Source organism: Phaethon aethereus (genome assembly GCF_964289735.1).
Source record: "Phaethon aethereus genome assembly, chromosome: Z".
Classification (NCBI taxonomy): domain Eukaryota; kingdom Metazoa; phylum Chordata; class Aves; order Phaethontiformes; family Phaethontidae; genus Phaethon; species Phaethon aethereus.
Window position 1 is genome coordinate 39745628 of NC_138577.1, and position 23772 is coordinate 39769399.

Sequence of the window (23772 nt, forward strand, 5' to 3'; positions counted from 1 at the left end):
TCTTCAAATATTTTGCCTATTGAAATAATGTGTCCATTTTAAGACCATGGACTGCAATTAGGCTCAAATAGGCCTCCTGCTCTTAAAAGGAAAAGAGGAGGAAGGTATCCAAAAGAAATTACTTGCTCAGGGAAGTCCATATGTCTCTTGAATACCAATGTGTTTATTATTGAATAAAAACACTAACTGATTGGGGGAAAAAAAAACCACAACATTTTGAAAGCCTCCACAAATACTGTGGTATTCTCCCACTTGCTAGCTGCATGCTCGAGATGAACTTACCTGCTGCTAGTCCTTCTTACTGATTACTGTATCACACATTTACAAAGCTTTCCACACTTCAGCTTGTCCAGCCCACCAAATTATTATGACCAATGACATCAGAAGAATGAGAAGCAGATGGAGAATTACAAGGCTCACTGGTTTGACCGAGAAAGCCAAAAGGGGCAGCATAAAACCTTTTTTTTTTATTTTATTTTTCAGTCACACACAGGAATAGGAGCTTTTTGTTTTTCTTCATAAAGTAAACCTCATTTCACTGCAGCTGATGCTACAGCTCATTCCAAAAGTCATAAGCATTCCAAGAAAACTAATCAAGCTGTTTCGCTGTATTTTGTGCATGTAGTACTTAAATAATACCAACAGGCACAGTAATACAACTGATTTAAAAGTAACACAACTATCTGTAGCTAGCCTGCAGCTATTTTTATATTCTGAAAAAAAGCATAAAGTTTCATCCATTTCTGCCTGTCTTTTGTATTTCCAAAACTTAAGCTTTGTTTTAGAATCACAATACTGCTGCTCACTAGAATCATAGAATCCTTGGGTTTGGAAGGGACCTTCAAAGGTCATCTAGTCCAACCCCGCTGCAACGAGCAGGGACAGCTTCAACTACAGCATGTCGCTCAGAGCCCTGTCCCACCAGATCTTGAACGTAGGCATGGGGCATCTACCACCTCCCCAGGAAACCTGTGCCAGTGTCTCACCACCCTCATTGTCAAAAATTTCTTCCTTATGTCTACTGTAAATCTATCCTCTTTCAGTTTAAAACCATTACCCCTTGTCCTACCACAATAGGCCTTGCTAAAAAGTCTGTCCCCATCCTTCTTAGAAGCCCCCTTTATGTACTGGAAGGTTGCAATAAAGTCTCTCTGGAGCCTTCTCTGCTCCAGGATGAACAACACCAACTCTCTCAGCCTGTCCTCACAGGAGAGGTGTTCCAGCCCTCTGATCATTTTTGAGGCCCTCCTCTGGACCCACTCCAACAGGTCCATGTCTTTCCTGTGCTGAGGGCTCCAGAGCTGGACACAGGACTCCAGGTAGGGTCTCACCAGAGCAGAGTAGAGGGGCAGAATCACCTCCCTCAACCTGCTGGCCACGGTGCTTTGGATGCAGCCCAGGATACAGCTGGCCTTCTGGGCTGTGAGTGTACATTGCTGGCTCATGTCCAGCTTTTCATCCACCAGTACCCCCAAGTCCTTCTTGGCAGGGCTGCTCTCAATCCCTTCATCCTCCAGCCTGTATTGATACTGGGGGTTGCCCCGACCCAGGTGCAGGACCCTGTACTTGGCTTTGTTGAACCTCATGAGGTTCACACAGGCCCATTCCTTGAGCTTGTCCAGGTCCCTCTGGATGGCATCCCATCCCTCAGGCACATCAACTGCACCACTCAGCTTGGTGTCCTCTGCAAACTTGTTGAGGGTGCACTCAACCTCACTGTTTATGTCATGGATGAAGATATTAAAGAGTACTGGTCCCAATCTGGGCCCCTGAGAGACACTGCTCGTCACCCATCTCCATCTGGACACTGAGCCATTGACCAGTACCCTCTGCGTACAACCATCCAACCAATTCCTCATCCACCCAACAGTCAACCCATCACATCCCTATCTCTCCAACTGAGAGAGAAGGATGTGGGGGGATAGTGGGGGCAGGTGTGTCAGAAGTCTTACAGAAGTCCAGATAGATGACATCCGTAGCTCTTCCCTTGTCTGCTGATGTGGTCACTCCACCATAGAAGGCCACCAGGTTGGTCAGGCAGGACTTGCCCTTGGTGAAGCCGTGCTGGCTGTTTCAAATCACCTCCCCCTCCTCCATGTGCCTTAGTGCAGGTTCTAGGAGGATCTGTTCCATGATCTTCCCAGGCACAGAGCTGATGCTGACAGGTCCGTAGTTCCCAGGGTCCTCTTTGCTACCTTTTTTAAAAAAAATCACGCAATGTTTCCCTTTTTCCAGTCACCAGGGACTTCACCTGACTGCCAGGACTTTTCAGATATCATGGAGAGTGGCTTGGCAACTACATCAGCCACTTCCCTCAGGACTCTGGGATGCATCTCATCAAGTCCCATAGACTCGTGAATTTTCAGGCTCCTCAGGTGGTCTTGAACCTGATCTTCTCTTACAGTGGGAGGGACTTTGCTCCCCCAGTCCCCGTCTTGCAGTCCATCCCCTTGAGTGGTGTGGGAAGAGACACTGCCAGTGCAGACTGAGGCAAAAAAGTCATTCAGTACTTCAGCCTTCTCCTCATCTGTTGTTGCCAGTCTGCCAGCCTTGCTCATCAAGGGGGGTATGCTTGGTCACTAATACCATCTCCATTAAATTAAACACAAAATCATGGAACTTCAGAAATACAAACATCTATACTTTTTAATACATATTTCAGAAGAGGATGTGACAGAAAGCAAACTGACATTTCTCTTTTAGTTCATACTGCAGTCTTTTCCTAACTGAATGCTAAACCAACAATACCACTCTGTTGCACTGGTTTTATTGTCTTGACTGCAATTCTCCTCTAACCAGAAGGTCTATGTGGTGCTTTGTAATGGGAAATTGGTAAGCAAATATTCTTAGGTTCTGGTTTTCCATACTCAGAGTTTACAACTGACCTCAAAGTTTACTTTGGTATTGACAGACACAAAACTAACGAAACCCAAGCCAAGAACAAAGGGCTATTGCTGCAGCAGAAAAATCCCCGAGTCATCCGGTACAGACACCTGGAGTACACACACCCACAGTTTTGGAACAGACAACTTACATCCAAGAACTACCAAAACCTTTCTACAGCTCCTATTCTAGAGGCATACCTTGACGAAATTTGGACACTGAAGTCATTTCATCACTGGGGTTATTCCAAATTATAAGAACAAAAAACTATTTATACATTGCCTGGAACTCTCCTGTCCTTCAACCAAACCAAAAACCCTAAGGGCAAAAATCCAAGGGTTCTCAGCTCCCAGGATTTATAATAAAGAATCCAAACCTTTTTGTTATACTAAAACCAAGGTTACTTCATGTTTCTATTTTTCAAAAACAGCTGATGATCCTCAGTAAGGCAGATATTTACAACTCTTTCTCTACGAGATACAAGAACAGTTGCTCATTAGTGTGTGTTTTAAGTTCGACAGGAGGAGACAGATTGCTGGGGGAGGGGAAAAACTGAATATGCACACCAACTGGCAAGAAACAGTGTGTTGATACAACATATCCTCCCACTATTAAAAACTCCATTGAACAGCATACAAGGTTAAAAAAAGAATGCTTTCAAATATACAGCACTGCTGCTGAACATCCCTATTTTGAAGCAAATAGTTAAAAAACATTCCTGGGTAACAATTTTACAGATATTTAGTAAAATCCTGAGATGTCACGCACATCTAACCTCCCACTGACTCCCCTAACTTCCTGCTATGGGTCAAACTCACCACAGGTGGTTGGGTTGCTTCAGCAAAAAGTAAAGATTTCAAACGTTCATTTATAAGGATGAGTGCAGCAAAGATGCAACACTCCCTTCACCCTGCTTCACCCCAACCACACTCCACAGTTGTCAGGTTTCTACACCAGACGAAAGTTCATTGCTCGAATACAGACCAGAAAATGACACCCCAGGTTAGCATTTGCTTATGAAAGAACTTATGCTGGAGATTCAAGACTTACCCTGGTGTACGGTTACAAGACGGAGCATTGGTGTAGGACTTGGTATCATGCCTGTACCTCCCTGAAGTCTTTCTGCAGGTGTCTGAGTTGCTTATTTAGGCCAAGCCTCACTATGCCGGCTTTTGCATGTCATGCAAGACATGAGTGAATCAACATTACAGCCAAATCCAAAGAAGTGACTGGAAACCGAACTTGAGAGCTACCCAACCTCCCAAGAACCCCTATTACAGATGGTAAAATGTCAAAATAACTCATCTTCAGTATCTGAGTAGAACTCTTTCTTTCCCCTCTATATTGCCTTATTGTTGTGATACATTCTTATCAATGGACACACTTAGGCATACCCATAGTTCATTACCTGACAGTTCTTACAAGATATGAGATTTGTCACAGCTACAGAACATCAAAGTTATTAATAAAAATGGGTATTGCCACTTGCAGTACATGCACTGCGAGACTAAGTAACATATTTCAAACTGACAAGACGCTAAGAGAGAAAAATCAAAATTCAAACAACTTAACAGATGGAGAAAAGGCATATATGTTAATTCATTTACGAAGCAAGTCATTGTGTTTCACTTCCTATTTGACTAAGTAACACGATGCTCTTTATCCTCCCACATCATTAATTCATTTTGTCGAACTGAAGATTCGAACTGTCTGCTGTTTTGGAAGGGTCCATTTGTATCACTCAAAAGGTTCATTGGACTATACCTTTTTATCATGTTCTCTGTTAGGGATTCAGTTTGATGCTCTAGGGACTGATGACACATTGCTGTCTTTGAAACACCTAATAAGCAATTAACCCCTGAAATTTAAACAAAATTAAAAATCCTAAACAACATTACTTCAAGTTTTACTCTACCCAATTATCTTCGAAAGTACTAAAAAATACTTAATAAATGAAATTATTATTATAGTACTGTCTCATATGATTTACATTTCTGTAGATCACACTTCCATCACCAGAATCACCTAATACTACAACAAAACATTATAATTCCTTCTGGAAAAGGAGGAAAACAATTGTGCATGTACAAAAACCAGAAAAGCAGTACCTTCATGTGCACCTGTTCTTACAACCATCCTTGTTCTGCATTATTTTCATGTGGCAAACAGTAAGTTCACAACAAAGAAATGTCAAGACCTATTATGACCAGACTATGTCATGAGATTGCAAAAATACCTAGAAATACTTTTTTTCTCAAGTTAATTCCCAGCGGAAGCACCACTGGCTCAAGCATCTTCTAGAAAAATAAGTCTCACCTTTGGCCCATGAGATGATTTCTTCTTCAGTTCAGAAAAAGACAAGGAGTTACTGGGAAGGTTGGGGACATGAAGGCTCTGTCCTGAAGAGAATGATGTGCCATCTGACATTACCATGATCTGTTATCAGAGGGAAAGGACATCAGTCAAGCATTACCAACAGAGACAGAGTCTCACCTGCTTAAGCAACTAGTACATCACATTGGTAGGAGAATAAAATTTCTGCAACAAACAGTAACCACGTTTCTTCTCAACAAGGAATGGGTTAATGAAACCACACTGCCATCCTCTATTTAATGAGCAAATCAACATCTTTCAATTTCCATGCAAATACAATGCAATCACCTCAGAAAATGGCATAACTTGTTGTATTATGACTGCATACACACCATGGCATCTGAGTCCTTAGCACTCTTTCTCTTATCCTGAGCAAAGTCTAGTACACTTGAAAGTTCATCCCACTCACAGTAAAAGGTTCTGCAGGCTGCTGACATCCCATAAATGAATGTGCAGCAGTCTTTGGCTTTCAACTAAAACAACGTGAATGAAGACTGTAATGGGTATAGGTGGCCAGGTTTGGGTGGCAGGGGTTGCTTCTGTGAGGAGAGGCCAGGCACTCCCCCAAGCCATAAACAGCAAGATCCACCAGCCTCCAACAGACCCACCGCAGGACATGCCTAAGTCCCCCAGGCAAGATGGTGGTACCTCATGGAAAAAAGGTTTAAGGGCAAAACTCTGCACAGGCAGAGTAGGTGAGGAAAAGAAAAAAGTGAGAGACTGAATTTTCAACACCAAGGTCAAAGGAGGAGGGCAAGAGGTGCTCCAGGCACTGGAAAAGGTATTTCCCTGCAGCCCATGGAGAGTCCATGCTGGAGCAGTTCTTGGACTGCAGCTCATGGAGATGCCCCATGCTGGAGCAGGAGGGAAAAAGTGTGGAGGGAGGAGTGGCAGAGAAGAGCTGTTATGGATTGACTGCAAATCCCTTTCCCCATCCGCCTGCGCTGCTTGCGGAGGTGGAGGAGATCGACAAGTCCTGAATGCAAGAGTGAAATTGAGCATGGGAACGTGGTGTTGGGGGGTGGGGTTTTTTTGTCTTGTTTCTCATTATCCAAATCTATTTTAATTTGCAACAAGTTAAATTCATTTTCCCCACGTCAAGTCTGTTTTGCCCAGTAAGACACTGACCAGTAAGCAATATCCCTGTCTTTATCTTGACCATGAGCTTTCTCACCCTATCTTCTCCTGTTGAGGCAGAGTAAGTGACCAAACAGTTGTGTGGGAATTCAGCCCTTAACCAAGGCTAACCCACCACAAAGATAAGCTGTAAAAACAGCCTGAGGCTTTATGAGAAAGCAGTACACCTCCAACTTGAATTTCTAACTTCAAGCTTATGCTTTATCTGGAGTACAGTTAACTGGATGGCTGCTGAGCAACCAACAGTTTTATTATAACAAGGGTCTAGCTCCCTTTTGTGATTTTTAAGACTCAGAAGTACAAACAGATCATTTCCAGAGACCACAGATAAAACAGCCATCACAGAGCAGTTACCAGACATGTATAGATTCATGCCTCCCATCTGAGAGCAACTCAGCTACCTCCTGTCTTCTGCACCAGTGCTGCTGTGCCTGGATTTTACTGCTTCCTAGCACAGCTATTCGTTTACCTATTGTTTCAAAACCCTGAATACCAGAGACCTCTTACCTGCTGTCTGACAAGCCCTGCAAAGCTGGCGAGAAGTTGCAGAGCTCTGCACCTGCAAGGAAACATCTCTCTTTCCACAGGCTTCCATGCACAAAGTCATACTTGTTTTTCTAGTTGCCCTGTGTGGTCACCCTTGCCTCTTCAATATGATCTAAACATCCTCTGATACTGGGGAAGGGGAGAGACTGACCCATCACATGCCTCATGCACATTACATTAAAGGAGGAATGCAAAGTGCAAAATTGGGACATCTAGGATGTAGATATGTATACTCCACATTTTACCTCTAAGTCAAGATGATATTTACTGCCTACTGCTTCTTCAGAACTGGATTTAGATTTTATTTTTATTTAAACACCACTCCAAATGAATCTTGTTGCAGACAACTTCGTTCAGAAGATCATGTGGTAGCCTCGAGCATATTAAACATGTCTAGTTAATAAAGGTTACTTTTATCAGCCTGTAAGTTGAGCATTACCTTTCCACACTGCTGGTAGAATCCAAAGGTGGAGGAAGAAGGCAATCAAGTTTTCTCCTTCCTTGACCATAAGTTCATGTATTTAAAAAAAAAGTCTTTCGAAGTTATTTATGTATTCAAACATTTTGTGAAGTAAGATTCCACACAGGACATGTAATAATTTTTGTCCCAAATTCCTTATTTCCATTTGTCAGACACCTAGACCAGAGACTATCAGGAGCCAGAACTCTCAAAAGTCAGCTGGGCAAAAGCAATGGCATCCTTCTTGTAATCATGGTAATGTCAACAGCAGTTAGCTATTGTGAATCACAACAGGTGATTCCATCTAGCCTGACAAATATTTTTTAACCTCACCTTGCCAAGGGTTTTGATTGAGTTCAGCCCAGCTGAATGCAAGAGAAGGCACAAGCTAACAAAGAATGATCAGCAACAGTGACAAGAAAAATCTGTAGCCGCATGTGCATACTATAAATCTGTGCAACAGACAGAAAATGCATGTCTCTATCACGATTTCCCCTCACAGACTAAGTCAAATGGTTGGTTAAATAAGATTGTTCTCCTCTAAATTAAACTCAGTGCAATGTTTTAAAGTCACCAAATTCATAGAAAATACCAATTGCAATAAAATAATCTCTCAGAAAAAGCAGACAGAAGGTTACCCATTAATCATCGAGTTTAAGCAGGTATTTTATTGACACAAGGTAGATTTGTTCATACACTGATATGATAAAAAAGATGCATATCTATGTGGAAAAGAAATACAGTCAGGAGGATCAGGGTTTGCCCCACCTTGAAATTAAAAGCAAAGAAACAAAAAATTCTGCCAAGGATTCTTTCTCCTAGGGTTGGAAGCTGCAATTTTCCCCCTGAAGCATAAAAGTCTGACTCACTAAAATAAACTGAGGTTCAACCACTGCATGTATTTTCTTTTTAAAATTCAGAAACATTCCAGTTTAGAAATATTTATATATTCATTATTATACACATTCTTAGAAAGCTGACACTTCAAAAAAGTGTATGGACTTAGAATACTTTATAAATATCCCATATAGTTTTTAGAAGACATTCTAAACTGTATTTCTTCTAAATCTGGACATTCCAAACTGTGAGCCCTAAAAATTTCAGTGCATTGAATCCTGTAGCCTGTTATTTCATCATAAACCCAATGAAAAATGGCAGCTGTAGATCAAAAATTTTAATATGATTAACAATGTATGCAGTAAAACAGAACTTCAGTTCAGACTACAGTCTTTACCACCTGTGAAGATGACAAAAGATCAAGAAAATTTCATGTGAAATTAAATTTTTGGTCCCTACGATAAAAAACACACCCCTGTCTCCTAGACTGATCTCTGTCAGAAGAAAGATATGGTCCTCATTAAAGTCCCCTATATCAGGGGGGAAAAAAAAAAAAAATCACTTGCCTTCTCTCTCAAAGAATAAAGTTAATATTAAATTACTCTTCAGGAACTCTTCCAAAATGTTTATTTTCTTTGACAAGATTATTTATGCATAAAACCCCTACATTACAAACACTTTTTGGAATAGAGATGCATTTCCCTTTTGACTAAGTTTAGGAAAGAGACAGCTATACATTCAGTTTAAGTTTACTGAGAGAGCTCAGCTGACAGACTTACAGCAACTTCTGCAGTGGGTACTGCCCTTTGCTCTCCCATTAGTCACACACAGCCTGGCAGATCTACTTCAACCAGTTTCGGAGCAAGTCCCTACTTCTACATTGCCACTAGCACACTGGCAGCACACACCGCTTGTGTCTGTGTGTGTGTACGCACATATACGGCTACATTAAGTCAAGGGTGCACAAAAGAAGCAAAAGGTGGGACTGAGCCTATCACAGCAAGCCACTAATTCTGCAGCAAGCATGCAAGCTCATCAAAAGCATAGCAAGAGGTCTCCAGCACAGCCATGCTAGCTGGACTTTTTTTAATCGTTTCCTCCATTTTGCACTCTAAGTTTCCTGTTAACTTACAGTTGCAAAGAAGAGTACACCCCAACAGGTAGAGGACACTTGCCACCGCCCATTCTTAAGCCAGGCACCCAAGACTACCTGCGGCTGGTACTTGTCTACTCACACAATGAATCACTTCAGTGACAAAAAAAACAGGAACATTATTAATTCTTCTCCTCAGCCCCTTCCACAAGTCCACAGCTTAGTGGAATCAGACAAGCTGCTGGAATAAGACACCAGTGCTCATGTTAATGAAGCAAGGTGAGACAACAGCTGAGCTTTAAACAAACCAGTTTCAGCAGTCATGTAATCACACTCTGAATTCACCCGTATGTAAAGCATGTAGTTACAGTTTTGCTGTTCCCTCAAAGATTGACTGTATTTAAACAGAGCAGAGGTTTAGCTAACCTCGTAGCCTGTCTTTGATGTGGCCAACGGTGGCAGTAACAGGCCATGTAAAAGTTGGGAGTTAGACATGCTTGTTTACAAATGTTAAAGGGTTTTAAAAAACAGTTGGGTGGATTGGAGTACCTAGTACTGGATAAGCATTAGAAACATGGCCGACAGAAAACAGTTAATTTCAGTTTAATACCGGGGTACCAATGATATGGGAATTACAGAATAGGTTGTACTAAGAAACATGTCAAGGGAGGTGATTGTCCCACTCTACACTGCACTGGTATGGCCCCACCTCAAGTATTGTGTGCAGTTGTGGGTGCATCAATGTAAGGATGACCTTACATCGGAATATTAGAGTGTGTCCAGAAGAGGATAGCCAAGATGGTGAAAGGCCTCACAGGCAAGAAATAGGAGGAGCAGAGGTCACTTGGCTTGTTCAGCTTGGAGAAGAGAAGGCCGACCCCCACCCTACAACTTCCTCAAGGCGGGCAGTAGAGGGAGAGATGCTGATCTCCTCTCTCTGGTTGACCAGTGATAGGACATGAAGAAATGGCATGAAGCTGCATCAGGGGAAGTTCAGATTGGACATTAGGAAAAGGTTCTCAAACCCAGAGAGGGTTGTCAGTCACTGGAACAGGGTCCCCAGAGAAGTGGTCACAGCACCAAGCTTGTTCAAGAAGCGTCTGGATGATGCTCTTAATCATACGGTTTAGTTTTAGGCAGTCCTGCAAGGAGAAGGGAGTTGGACTTGATGATCCTTATGGGTCCCTTACCACTTGAGACATTCTATGATTCTATGTATCCTTGTTGCTTTTTTTGTTTTGTTTAAAATTCAATTTAAAAAATATTTTAAGTATTTTAACTTGTACCTGTTGGCAGGAACTTCATAATCCTCATGAACAGAAATTCTTTGCACCCGTAGGAAGCAGCTAATATTACACGATGTGAATGACAAGAAATGCTTCTAAAAACAAATAGGTCGTAAAAGGTTGGCTAAACAAAGTGTGGGCCCGCTGCTCAGTGGGGATAGAGACATCATGACAAAGAACTTGGCTTATGCACTCAATGTTCTTTTAGCCCCTGTTTTCACTAGTAAGATCTTGTTTCCTCAGGCCTCCAAGTTACCCAAGCATCCTCACAGAGGTCAACGCCCTCAAGAGAGGAGGATTGAGTTAGGGAGCACTTCTTCCACAGGAACACTCAGGTTCATGAGACCAGACTGGATGCAAGCAGGGGTACTGAAGGAGCTGGTCAGTACCATTGCAAGGCAGGTCTCTATCATCTTCAGAAGGTTATGGTGATCAGGGAAGGTTCTTGATAACTAGGGAAAGGCAAATATCACACCTATCTTCAAGAAGGAAGACCCAGGGAAGAAGAGTCCCATCAGTGTCACTTCAGTCCTTGGGAAGATGATGGAGAAAATCCTCCTGAAAGCCACTTCCAGACACTAGTAGGACAAGAACGTGACAGAGCGGTCAGCATAGGTTTACTAAGAACAATCCTGCCCAACTTACAGCCAGATCTATGAGATAAGGACTGCAAAAACAGACAGTGAGATGGGTGGAGAACTGTCTGGACTGCTGGACTCAAATGGTTCTCTTCAGCTATGTGAAGTCCAGCTAGAGGCCAGTGACTACCAGTGTCCCTCCAAGATAAACAGTCCCAAAATTGTTTAATGTCTTGATTAACAATTCAGTAGCATCTAGTGAACTCTCAGCAAGTTCACAGATGATACACAGATAACACTTTTTCAGAGATACCCTGTGCTGTCCAGGAGAAGCTCCACCATATAAACATGACTGTTGGGTTTAGAAGATGTTCCAGGAAGAGAAGAGAAAAGGTTAGATAAGTTGTGCCGTATGGCATACAGAAACTCAGTCAGCAGGTGAGGTGAACAACCATGAAAGCCAGCCTGCGATCTATTGAAGATAGAGAGAAGATGTCAACGTGGCAGAGGATGCCAGTAAAGACAAAGAGAAGACCAACAGCAGCACTGATTAATGGAATAACTGCTTGATGTGACTGGAAAAAAACCAGAAGAAAATGCAGATGTCCACTGATCTTCTTCCCTGTACTGCTCCAAAGCCCATCTGTTCCAGTGATGCCAAAAACTGCAGTTAATGGACAGTTTTCGGGGGAGAGTTGTTTTAATAATGCACGTCAGATGAAAGAAGCCACAATCCATCTCGATTTTTCTGTGAAGGGAAAGCTGGAGCATCAGTGTGGGCAGCTACTTACCTGCTTGACCAACCTGAAGTGACCAGTCTCTGTAATACCTGATCTGCAGGCACCTTCTAAGGGCATTCCAATTTGCTACTCAAGACAACTGAGTGCTATGGAATGAAAAACTGCCATTACTTCATTTATGTAGTTCCATGCATTGCTGAACAAAGGAAAGGATCAGGGAACAACTACTGTGCACCACCAATTATCTTAACATAATCGGGAACGATTTTCCCCTATCCCTTTTCCAGCAATTTGTAAAAAATTAGAAATTGTTAGTAGGTTTATATACAAGTAAAGAGAACTCTGAATCAGTTATAATACAAAAAATGGACCTGTCAAAGACAACACTTATCTACCAACATATGTTTGGCAGCTTGGAGTATCGAGGTACCCAGTAAGAACCACCCACTTTCAAAACACAAAACTTTGCTTTTCAGATCCCAGTATAGAAAGCTTGAGAAACAGCCTCATAATGTTCCATGGAAGCTGGTCTTCCTTCATTCCCAGTTTCTACAATTGCACATTGTGCCACCCATGATGCATAGGAGTCATAGATCTATCACACCACATAGATACTTACAAAGTTAGAAACTGCACAAGCTGTTGAACAGATCATTTGCTCTGTGCTCAAATCACAGTTGCTCCAGATCAACACACTCCCCTTATTAAGGCACATTAGAGCTTCTGCAGGGTAACGAACTACTACCAAAAAGCTGCTGTCTGTCTCCTATTTTTCAACTTCCCTGAATAAAAGCAGGCCGTCAACAAAGCTGAAACAATCTTGCCTCAAACAGATCCACATCAAGCTACCTGGTGTAGTTTCACTTACTGAGCTGATGACCTAAGAACGTCTTCATACAACACAGGCTGGTGAACTTCCCCACAATGTGCTGCACAAGAATTCAAATAGTACTTTAAGTAAGAGCTGTATCTGTTAGAATTCCAGGAAAAATGAACCATTACTACAATGTTTCTGCAGCCCTGCAGATGAATTACACTCATCGTGCATCAGTAGCAGAAAAATGGACCTTTGTGTGGTCCTGGGCTGCCACACCCCACATCATTTTACAGTGAAGAACACTGAGAGCACTAGAAGTAACAAAAAAAAAAATCCAGTTGTGCTGAACAACTATTATTCCTATTTAAACAAAAAAAATCACAAGAGAATAAAAAACTTTTTAGAATTCTTTTAAGTTATTTGCTTGAAAGTAAAGTAATAAATAGTTTAAGAAAATGAAATTATTTAATTATGAAAAGCACAAGAATAGAGATAATCCCTTCCCTAGAGCTGCATTATACCTAAGCTTGGCTCTGGGTAGAGCCAGCTATTCCAACTGACACAGAGGAATTGCAAGAAAAGAGGGAGGGAAAAAAAGAGGGAAATCCCCATGATTTCATCTTCATTATATGGATTAGGAACACAGGTTTTAGAACTGGCATTATGCAGGCATCTCAAGTGACTGAAAAGACATTTCTCAACTGTGAAACAATAAAAACACAAAGATCTGAAAAATCCTCAAACAACAGAACTGTTTTTTGGCAAAACCTGAACTTTTACCTTGATATTTTTTTGCAAAAATTGCACGCCTCTCAGACTGACTCATTCTCTCTCTTGACTCATTAATAGATCAACTGTCTTCAAGAAAAGACAAATCAATCTCTGAAGGCAAATCAAATCCTTCTTCTTCTAAGGGCTGTAATAGTATTTCTCAGATTGGAAAAGAAATCAGTGAGTTGGTGACCTACTGATGATGACCAACTGCATATTTATGTTTCAATTCTGGTGATATCAAATAAAACACTAAGATAGAAATATTCCACAGAGTTAATCTACATGACTGGCACCACCCTAAATGTCCCGTTTGTTTTAAGTAAGTGGCCACAGCAGCACTGCAATTTGTAGTACAGTTGTGTTCTCACTTGTTCAACTACTCAGGCTATACGAATGTTAATCTTATTCTCTCCCAGTGAAGTGCAGGACAACAAGGCAGACCTTTGGGCACATGAAGAATGGGATGCATATACGAGGAAGGGTAACCATGAGAATGCACTGTCAGACTGCTAGCACTTCATTTTAAAACAACAACAACAAAAAAAGGATCTTAGCCTGAAACACAAAAGAACATCAGCTGTAGTGAGTATCCCTGACTAGTTCGCATTTGGGATGCCACAAGACGTACGTGTGAGGGGAAGGGAGAGTTGTGGGAATCTAAGTGATAATTCAAGGAATCTGCAGCAAGAGACAAGCGTATACTGAATATGGCAGCATGCAGCTGCCAGGTGACCCTGCACTTTTCCCTTCAGAAGGGCATACTATTTGTAATATACATATGTTTATGCAAATGAGAAATAAAGAATCATGTCTAGTAGTTTATGTCAGTGGAATGATATGTCCCATGACTCTTACTTGGAGAAAAACTAGTGAGAGATCAGGGTTTCACGGTACACAGAAATCACGTGATTTACACCATTATTCAAAAGCAGGTAAGCACAAGTCCACCATCTCAGAGTGCTTTTCTTAAAGCTACCAATCAGGGTTTTACATTAATAAGTTATGTCATTCATTTTGAAGGACATTAACTTCATTTTGCCCGACTTGTTGCCTGGCAAGGAAATTCACTGAATTGTTACTTTTACTTTTTCTTGAAGACAGCCAGAAGTTAGAATTATTAACTGTTTTGGGTTTTGCACTTACTTATAAGTCATCTCATACTTTATTACACTGTAAATGTTTTTCTCAGCCTAAAGCATGGAACTTGTAATTGAGCTAATGTTTCATGAGTTCATTCAGTTGCTATTCTACTTACACTTGCAAGTGAGAGCCAGCTTTCCAGGGCTTCTACAACAGTCAAAGAAAAGCCTGTGTACAGCATCGCATAGAAGTGGAACAGGCCTTTCAATGCTGGGAGATGTAAACCCTTCAGAGAGACTTTGAATAACAAGACAGACAGAATGCTATTACATCATCCAAGCTGATCACACTCCTAGGTCAGAAAGCCTATAAAGGGAAGCAGAGAACACTGATAGCATCAAAAAAAGGGACCCATTTCTTGGAAGGAAAAAAGAAAAGGAAAAAAAGGAAAGTAGTTTGTAGCCTCCAGAAGGCAAACAACAATGATGCAAAGCATTTTAAGAATGATCATGCTGATACACTCAGGGTAAGTATTTTATCAAAACATCCCACATTTCATTGCTTACAGTTCGGCAACATTGTTGCTTTTGTTCACTTAAGAAACCTAAAACTAGATGGCACAGAAAATGAGCAATAAAAGGGACACTTCCTATTTTTACCTTTTTAACCACCCTCACAACTCCCCAAAGTCCCTGCTGGCATCATTTAGATTTATTATACTTGTGGGTAAAACTTGTCCATTGACAACTGACCTGATACTATTAATATTAAAGCAGTGGCTCATGAAGCTTTCCAGAATACAATCTTGATGTTTTATTTGCAAACACACTAAAGAGCCAATATATTGTCCGGACACAGATATCCTCTTGCACCGAATAAATGCAAACAGAACACACAGCTCATGCTTCTATTTCAAGCATTTCTATTACAACTATAGTTGTAACAGTTCTCTTCTCCAGGAGGATAACAAGGTCTTTCAGATTATATCCGCTACTTACTTTTGCTTTATTTTCAAAAATCCTCTTCAGGAGACTCAATATTCTCACACTAGCTCACTCTTATCTCCAGCCCAGAACCTATCATTGTCTAACTGTGCCAAATAGGGCTACCCATTTTTGTTACAACTGTTCAAAATTGTAAAGATAAGCATTGGCATTTACATTAGTAAACCCACAATATGAAAGCTTGCTTAACATCTCTATCAGTGACTTGGAGGAGGAGACAGACCACACTCTCATTCATGAGGTTTACAGGTGACAACCAACTAGGGAAGCGAAGCAGCTGACACTCAAGAACTGGGCTGCCAGCAGCAGGCACCCAGACAGTCTGGAGGAATGTGTTAACAGTAGCTTCATGAGATACAATCGGGACAAATGCCAAGCCCTTCCCCAGCAAGGCAGAGCCCTGCAGACATCAGGCTAGGGCTGAGAAGAAACAGCTCTGGCAGGTTGGCCCTGGGCACTGGAGGGCAGCAACAACGGTCAGCACTGCCTAGAGGTCACAGCCCTGAGAGCCGGGGAGGGCAGGGACTGTGCCCTCAGCTTGGTACATGTCAGACCCCATCTGGGACTGCCTCCAGTTTGGGTCCTCAACACAGGAAACACCACCAACAAAACAGTGGGAGGTGAGAGAAGAACACTGAGACAGTGGGGCTGGTGCCCTTGCTCTGCGAGAAGAAGCTGTGGCTCCAGGGCTGGTTCAGCTGGGGGGCAGGGGAGCAGCTTCAGGACACCCAACATCATACCTGGCACCCATGGGGGGGAACAGAGGAGACACAGGCAGGTTCTTCACAGGGGCATGTGCCAGGAGGGCAAGAAGCAATGGCAGAAACTGACACATCAGAAGCTCGGGCTGGAGATAAGGAGAAGCCTTTTCCATAGGAAGACAGCCCAGAGGTGGGAAGAAGGTTGGGCCACCTTCAGCCATGGGAGGTTTCACACCTCAGAAGAAGGGGTGAAGTCCTGAGCAGCCCAATCTGGTGGTCCATGCCAGCATGAATGATTCTGCCATTGTGTGAAACAGAGCGGAACGGTTTCCACTAACAAGCAAAGCGTAAACCTAAAGGTTTCGCCCTGTCCTCCCTCCAAATGGGCAAACTTCCTTTGGGCTTTTTCAATCAACTAATTCCACCAACATGTGAAGAAGTCTTGGCAAATCTTCTGGTTCAGACTGGGTAACATATTATATAAATTTAAGTAGGTTTATTTATACTTACAGTTTCTAACTTGTTCTACCTTATAACTACTGAAGTTATTCTGCTAATATGGAACTATTTCTCTTTAAATAAGACACATTTTATTTTCTTATTACTTCTTCCCGTCACAGTAGCTCTCCTGTACTTCATCTGGAAAGTCAAGCAAGCAATGCTTCATGTATACAGTCTAAGTTCTGCTCTTGCAGAAGTAAACCTGAATCACTTGATTGTGAAGACAGATATCTAATCATGTACTTAAGGTATGCACATGCTCACCCATTCCACTTAAAGACAACAAGCACTGAGCTCTCACACCAAGTTAATCACAAAAACACTTACTTTGTTTCACTGTCAGGTCAATCTTTATTATAATAATCATGCACCAGCAATAAGCAGCAACATCTCTATTGTGATGGCTTTTGACATGGGTGCAGGACTCACCCCTCCTGCCTTTAGCAGCTTTCTTCTGAATTCTTCTGTCGGGTTGTTGAATGTGAGCTTTTCACAGCGGAGGTGATTTACAGGTGGGTGGCCTTCAAGGTGCAGGAATAAGTCATAGTCAAATCGAACTTTCTTAGGTTCTTCCTGAGGGTTGAAAATAACCAGATAGAAACATCTAGCACCAAAACTAACTAAATTGAAAACAAGGGCTACATAAAGACTGTCAATTATAATGGAAATTACGTAATTTTTAACCATTCTCTGTGTGTTTCAGACACATGATGGAATTTACCAAGTGTCAGCTGAGGTACAGTAAATCAGAAGCTCCTATCAGTCCATGATAACACATGGCAAAATGCATGAACTTCATGAACTTCAAGCTGTCCTGACAAGGCTTAATTGAAAGTGTTAAGTCATGTTTGGCACAGGCTACAGACACACCCATAGGCGAGTATCATGATTCAGCTGACAACGTAACTCTGTCACCAACACAATCACAGTTCTGAGCCCTAGATAGTACTGAAGACACTGCAGTAAGTTTTGAATGCAAACTCCTACACCAAAGCCAAACAATATTGTGTTCTTCATGAGTTGTAGAAAGGGGTGAGAATGAAACTGCTGCAGCCAACTACATTTGATCTCCTATGTATGGGGTCTGCTCATTTATTAATGAAACTTCATTGCCTTGAACTAGTGTGGCCAGCTAGATTTCAAGTGTTCCAGCACAGCTTCCAAGCCATTAAAATTCTCTGCCACTGCAGTGAAAAAATGAAACTGAATGTTCCCTGTACCAATATGGAGAGAGAAAGCACAGGAAAGGCAAATTTATCTTGGAAGAACTCATCAGTGCTCCACTGCCCTGAGAAAGCCTCAGCTAAAAAAGGACACTAGTGGCATTGAACAGACTTCAGTTTGTAATACCAGAGAAAAGATAAGCAGTACATTTACACAGTCCCTTCTAGAAGCTGTATACAAGTTAAATGCTCCTTTAAAGCAATATAAGTAGCCTTTCCTCCAAAGGTCCTGACATGCAACAGAAGCCACCAAACCAATGTCAGTCTCCAGACAGAACACAAGTAAAAGGACAAATTCAGGAAAAGCTTTAGCAAAAAGGGAACCATGAGGGAAGAGGAAGAGATACACCAAAATATTAGCACATATCCAACACTGCCTGTAATCAAGATGTGCTCTGTTCAGTGACAGATGCTTAAAAAATTCACATCAAAAAATGTTTGGTTTTGATTTAGGATTCCAAGGATGTGAAGAACAGAAAGTGTAGAAATCTAGTTATTCTAAAAGTTAAACTAGAGGTTTCCAACACATCCAAGGGATATACTCATCATCCCATCTCCAGACTTGGAGCAGAGACAACAGAAGTGGACCTGAAACAAAAGGCCTGCAGTAGTCTGTTTCTGAAGAACAGAGTAGTTTACTTAAGATGAACTACTTTCTTGACAGACCATTTTCAAAGGCAACCATGGATTAAGATACTTCTTATTGTGAGAAAGATTAACACCTGATTTCTTGCAGAAAAAAAATGAAAGTGATTTACCCCCTGGTCTGCGTAGAAAACTGTGATCTTGCTACAGGCAAACAGTACCAGCAGCTTTGCCATTAAAGCAAAGTTATAAGAATTTATAAATGGGAATATCAAAGAATTCTGTGGAAAGTTAGATGAACATAACCAGTGATTTCAAAGCAGACTTCTACTACACAAACGACTCCCAGTGCTACTGCCATTATTTCAAAATGGTGTGACAGTGAAGGCAGAATATACTGCAGTTTATGAGCCTTATCCTAAGTGGACTGCATTTTCCAGAGTAGGAGTCTTTTGACCTGAAAGGATTTTTTTCAAGGACTTTGTCTCTATGGCTAACAAACATAGCCTGCTGCTGCTGAATTTGAGAGGGGGGTTTCTTCGTCATTTCGCTAATTCTTGAATGGTTGGAGTATTTTCCATCAGGGTGAAATGCCTATTAGATTTTCTACCAATTTCTGCTTAGTCCTGGGAACAGGCATCCCTTAATTCTCCATGGTCCAGGTGGCTTCCCGTACCGCTGCCTTCTCTATTCATTAGGGTACTTTCTGAACCAGAAATTGAAAAGTTGTCTACCTTGAATAAATGATGATGGTCTGTCTCCTCTTCCTCCTTCTGTCTATCTCCTCTTTCTCTGTACTGGAATACCTGTGAAGTGGCTTAAGGGAGGAAGAGTAGCTGAGCCACAAGAAAGCAGTAATTTGCCTCAGGAATGCCAGCTCAATTTGTGCCACTTGTCCTTTGTATTGTACCAGGGAAGGGCATGCTGCTGCAGCTGTGTGAAGAGCTAGCTGACTCACAGTTCAACTGCTGCTTGTTGTATTCCATGACACCAAAATAGGGGTGAGAGATGTTTGCAAATTTCCTAATTCCACATGCTGCTTGAGGGTGAGGTGAGTTGTAATCACTGCTGCCCTCTTGATCTCAGTCTAAGTCACAACTCCTGCTGGAGAACTCCTGAGACTTGCAGGTCTCCACAGTCAGCAAAGGCAGCCAAAAGTCTAAGTGGAAAACAAAAAAAGAAATGTCGGGCAGGAAGCTTTCTGTAGAGATGCTTCAATGATTGACTCACTGTCTTCTGACTTTGCCCAGTTTTGGGATGAGGTCCTTAGAGAGGAGTTAGAGAGAATGGGCTACTTGTCATTAGGTTTCCTGAATGAATCAAAACTGCTTCCCTAATAGAGACAGAGCAAAAGAGCATACCAAAAAAGCCAGCCAACTTACTGAGGCAGTTCTGTTTCCTTTTCCAACAGCAAACAGGGTAGACTAAGAGCTGCTCTTCACAGATTGATACAGGGAACATTTCAGAATTACCTGTTTGAAACCTACAACTTAGAAAGAGCCTGAGCAAAATTGTCCACACCTCAAACCTCCACAAAGCTTTCTATGAAAAACAAAAGAATACTGAAATACCTACTTGACGGCATACGCAGCTAACAAAGTTGTACTGTAACATAAATTTTAAGAGACCAGGGTTCTGGCAAAAGTCTTTTACTCTGCATTTCTATTTTATTTCAGTTTTAGTTTTTCACCAAGCATTCAACACATTAAAAGATGTAACACTGGCTTGATTAAAATAATTATGTTAAATTACATCTTGGTAATATAAAAGAAACACACAGGTATCTTAGAACCACATGCAAAGTATAATACCTCCACCAAGGCACATGGTACACAAAAGCAAACTAAAATGTTTCAGTTAAGGTACTGCACATTAAACATTGCAAGGTTTTTGTTCTTTAATTCCACCCAAATCCAATTCTTTTTATCTGCATGACTTACTAGTAATACAGAGCTTGTTACATACATTAAAGCAAAACTTTGTATTTGCTATCTAAGAGACCCACAGTAAGTGCAGCATTTACTGAAGACTCAGAATTTGAGATAACACAATAATACAAGCTTTGTAGAACAGCACTGAGTTTGTTTTTAAACTGTGCCCCTTGGTAATGTGGAGTTGAGTGGAATCAATGTTCACATGCAGCCTACAAGAATGTTTTTTCTGACTGAGGATACAGGATTAAAAAAAAAAAGACTGTTTTGAAAGATCAAAAACTGAATGGCAGTACTGTGAACAATGAGTTCATTATGAAATCAACATAATCAAGATTGGTTTCCTTAAAGTTTAAGTGGCTCTTGAACTTCCTTAAGCATTATGTAAAGTCTGTTCACTTCTGAGTAGGGATAGTAATTCTTCTGAATAATGACATTTAATTTCTTTATTTTATCAGATAATCCTAATTTCATAGAGTTGTCTACTAAACACAATTACACATTCCTAAATGTTACAGTGACTTTGAATTGAGGAACAGCACTGACAAAGATAGATTTAAACCCAATTTTAAACTGAGTTTATGAACTGAACTGTAAATCTTGAAAAAACCCTGAATACCACATGTTGTTTTTTTTTTTTTTAATGAAAAGCATGTGATTGCATACCTTGTTTTTGAAGTAAACCTCAATTGGTAAAATGAAACCAGCATACCCAGATTCTTCAACTTTGTAGGGTGGATCCTTGCACACTGAAACAAAGAGAAAAACCTGTGTTTAACACCAAAAAAAGTTTTTTTTAAATGCACAAGCAAAACATATGAGCAAATAATTTGCAACAACAGTTCTATGACAGCACCATTACAAAGTTACATACACAGTAGGACATATCTGTGCACAACATTAATTTTGCAAGCAAATCATTCCACCCTGTATACAACCTACAGTTTAGGGATAGCAATTTTTTTTTTTTTTTTTTTTTTTTTCCTTTTTCAATCCTTTCAGACTGCTAAAGCAGAACCACCAGGGACTTCAACACCAGGGGGACCCACTGAGTATTCACAACGACTACACAGGCACTGCAGCCAAGACTTGTTTTGGGAATGGAAAATATATAGGATTCCACCCTGAAAAAGTTAAAACACGTAGAAGGCAGAAGAACTGCCATTCATGTATTCATAACCTAATACTAATAAAATCCTAATTCTAACCAATGTAATTTTTAAAAAAACTGAATTAGAACTAATGCTAATAAAATTTAAATCTGTATCATTGCGGCAAGGAGGGGGCACAACACAACATTCCAGTGTATAGTGGAGAACCTCAAGAAGGTTAATTGTTCTACTGCGTTAAAACAGTATCCAGGTTTACCCTATAGAATTCAGACTTCTTTAACATCACTGAGTATTACTAGCTCCAACACACAACCTTTTCCTTCAAGTTTTCAGTTTTAATGCAAAGGCTTTTAGTTACATGATATCCCCACAGTATTGACCATGAGCCCTCTGAAGGAAGTGGCACTAGCCTGTCAACTCCAGCCAGTGACAAAAAGCAGGTTATTACAGAACTTTGAAAAGAAGCCACCTCTTCCTCCTCCTGTTTGGCTGCATGACAACCTCATTACAGAATTCATACCCACGTAATACATAAGCAAAGTTAGGCTGAGCTTGAGAAACCATGCATCTCCTGCAGCATCGACTCAGATGCTTTCAAATGCTGCATTGCTCTGTATGACAATGTATGTCATATGCGCTACCATTTCACTGACATCATAGGACAATGACAGTTTCTCTACTGCAGACTGGTATAATGATGCAATTCATACAAATAGGTTGACTTCTTCAGACTCCCAGACGGATCATAATTTGCCAAGATGTTATGTTCTTTTCAGAATTGTCTGGTAACTGCTCACTGCACTGTATCAGGTGCAACTTAAACTATATTTTACAAAAAGCATGTTTTGCAATCAACTGTGCAGGGCCTGAATACCAAAATTATTCTTTTTAGCTAAGCACCACAGATGGGCACTTGCTACCCTCTATCACCCCAAAAACATGACAAGGCCCACCATTCACATCCAGGAATATAACCACTGTTACGTTCTCAATAGTATGATCAGTTCTCAATAGTATGATCAGTTCTCAATAGTATGATCAGTTCGTCAGCTTTCTGAGGACATGCAAACTTGGTTAATTTTGAATAAAGGAACACAGCAGAATTTTCTCCTACTACTTCGCCATTCTCCTCCTGTTCTGCTAGCACCAAACCCACACAGGGACTTCAGGACGAGGACGATTCCAAGTCCTTACTCACCTACTGCAGCTGGCTATAACCACCCAGTTTACTTCATGCTATCAATGGGAAGGGAAAAGGATGACAAAAATGAAGCAAGAATAACCTTTTTTCCAGACTCTTCTGCAACACTGTCCTCTTGCAGCTACAGGATGTAGTTTGTTTTTCTTGACAGGAAAAAAGAGGACCTATAGTTTATATAGTGGGATTTGAAAGATTTTGAAGTGTTACAATAGATCAAGTCTGAGAGGTAGTTTCAGACATACAAATCTTTAAGTTCAAAACGAAGCATTTGGTGTTAGAATGTCCCAGAAGTACTACTTCAAATTATATTGACATGTCTTCCTTTAAGAGTGCTTATCAGCATTTGAAAAATGTAAATATAATAGTCCTAGTTACGCACAGTGACAGGGTGCAGTAATACATACAGCCAGCTTTTTCAGTCAAAGATAGAGGAGCCTTCCTGCTCTTCCTCTGCCTTCGGAAAACAACTTGAGGAAAAAGACTTCCAGTATTATTTGAATGGTCATGCAGGATTCAGAATATTGAAATCCACTTATGTAAAAACAGGGTAAGATTATATGGCAGATATTTATCCAGATGGAAACGGAGAAACTTCAGAACCTGTAACAATACATTAACTGTTACAGAGATTTCAGGCTCCATTACATGACAAGTCACAAATCACCTTTTTTTTATTAAATAAATTACACATCAACTTCTTCCTGAGCACTTAATTGGTGCAGAAAACACTGTCAGAATAAATATTTTTCGCTCTCTCTCTGATCTCTCTTCTTTCAGATTTACACAGCTGTTAGCCATGCTGAGTAGTACCTTGTCAAAGTTTCAAATTACAGTTCTGAAAACAAAGCTTTGCAGGTTTTGTTGAAAATTGGGTGATGAATTACAAAACGCTTAATCACAAGGAAACCAC

At 41.0% G+C, this 23772-nt stretch overlaps 1 protein-coding gene across 1 annotated transcript in view; it reads right to left on the bottom strand.

Moving 5' to 3' along the window:
• The window catches only part of MLLT3 (MLLT3 super elongation complex subunit), a gene marked incomplete at both ends in the record, with an annotated part of 132010 nt that overhangs the window by 42911 nt on the left and 65327 nt on the right, over nt 1-23772 (bottom strand). The window contains 3 exons of the mRNA XM_082013300.1: nt 5200-5319; nt 17240-17383; nt 21216-21298. Coding sequence (XP_081869426.1) covers nt 5200-5319; nt 17240-17383; nt 21216-21298 — 347 coding nt within the window. The remainder of the gene's footprint in view (nt 1-5199; nt 5320-17239; nt 17384-21215; nt 21299-23772) is intronic.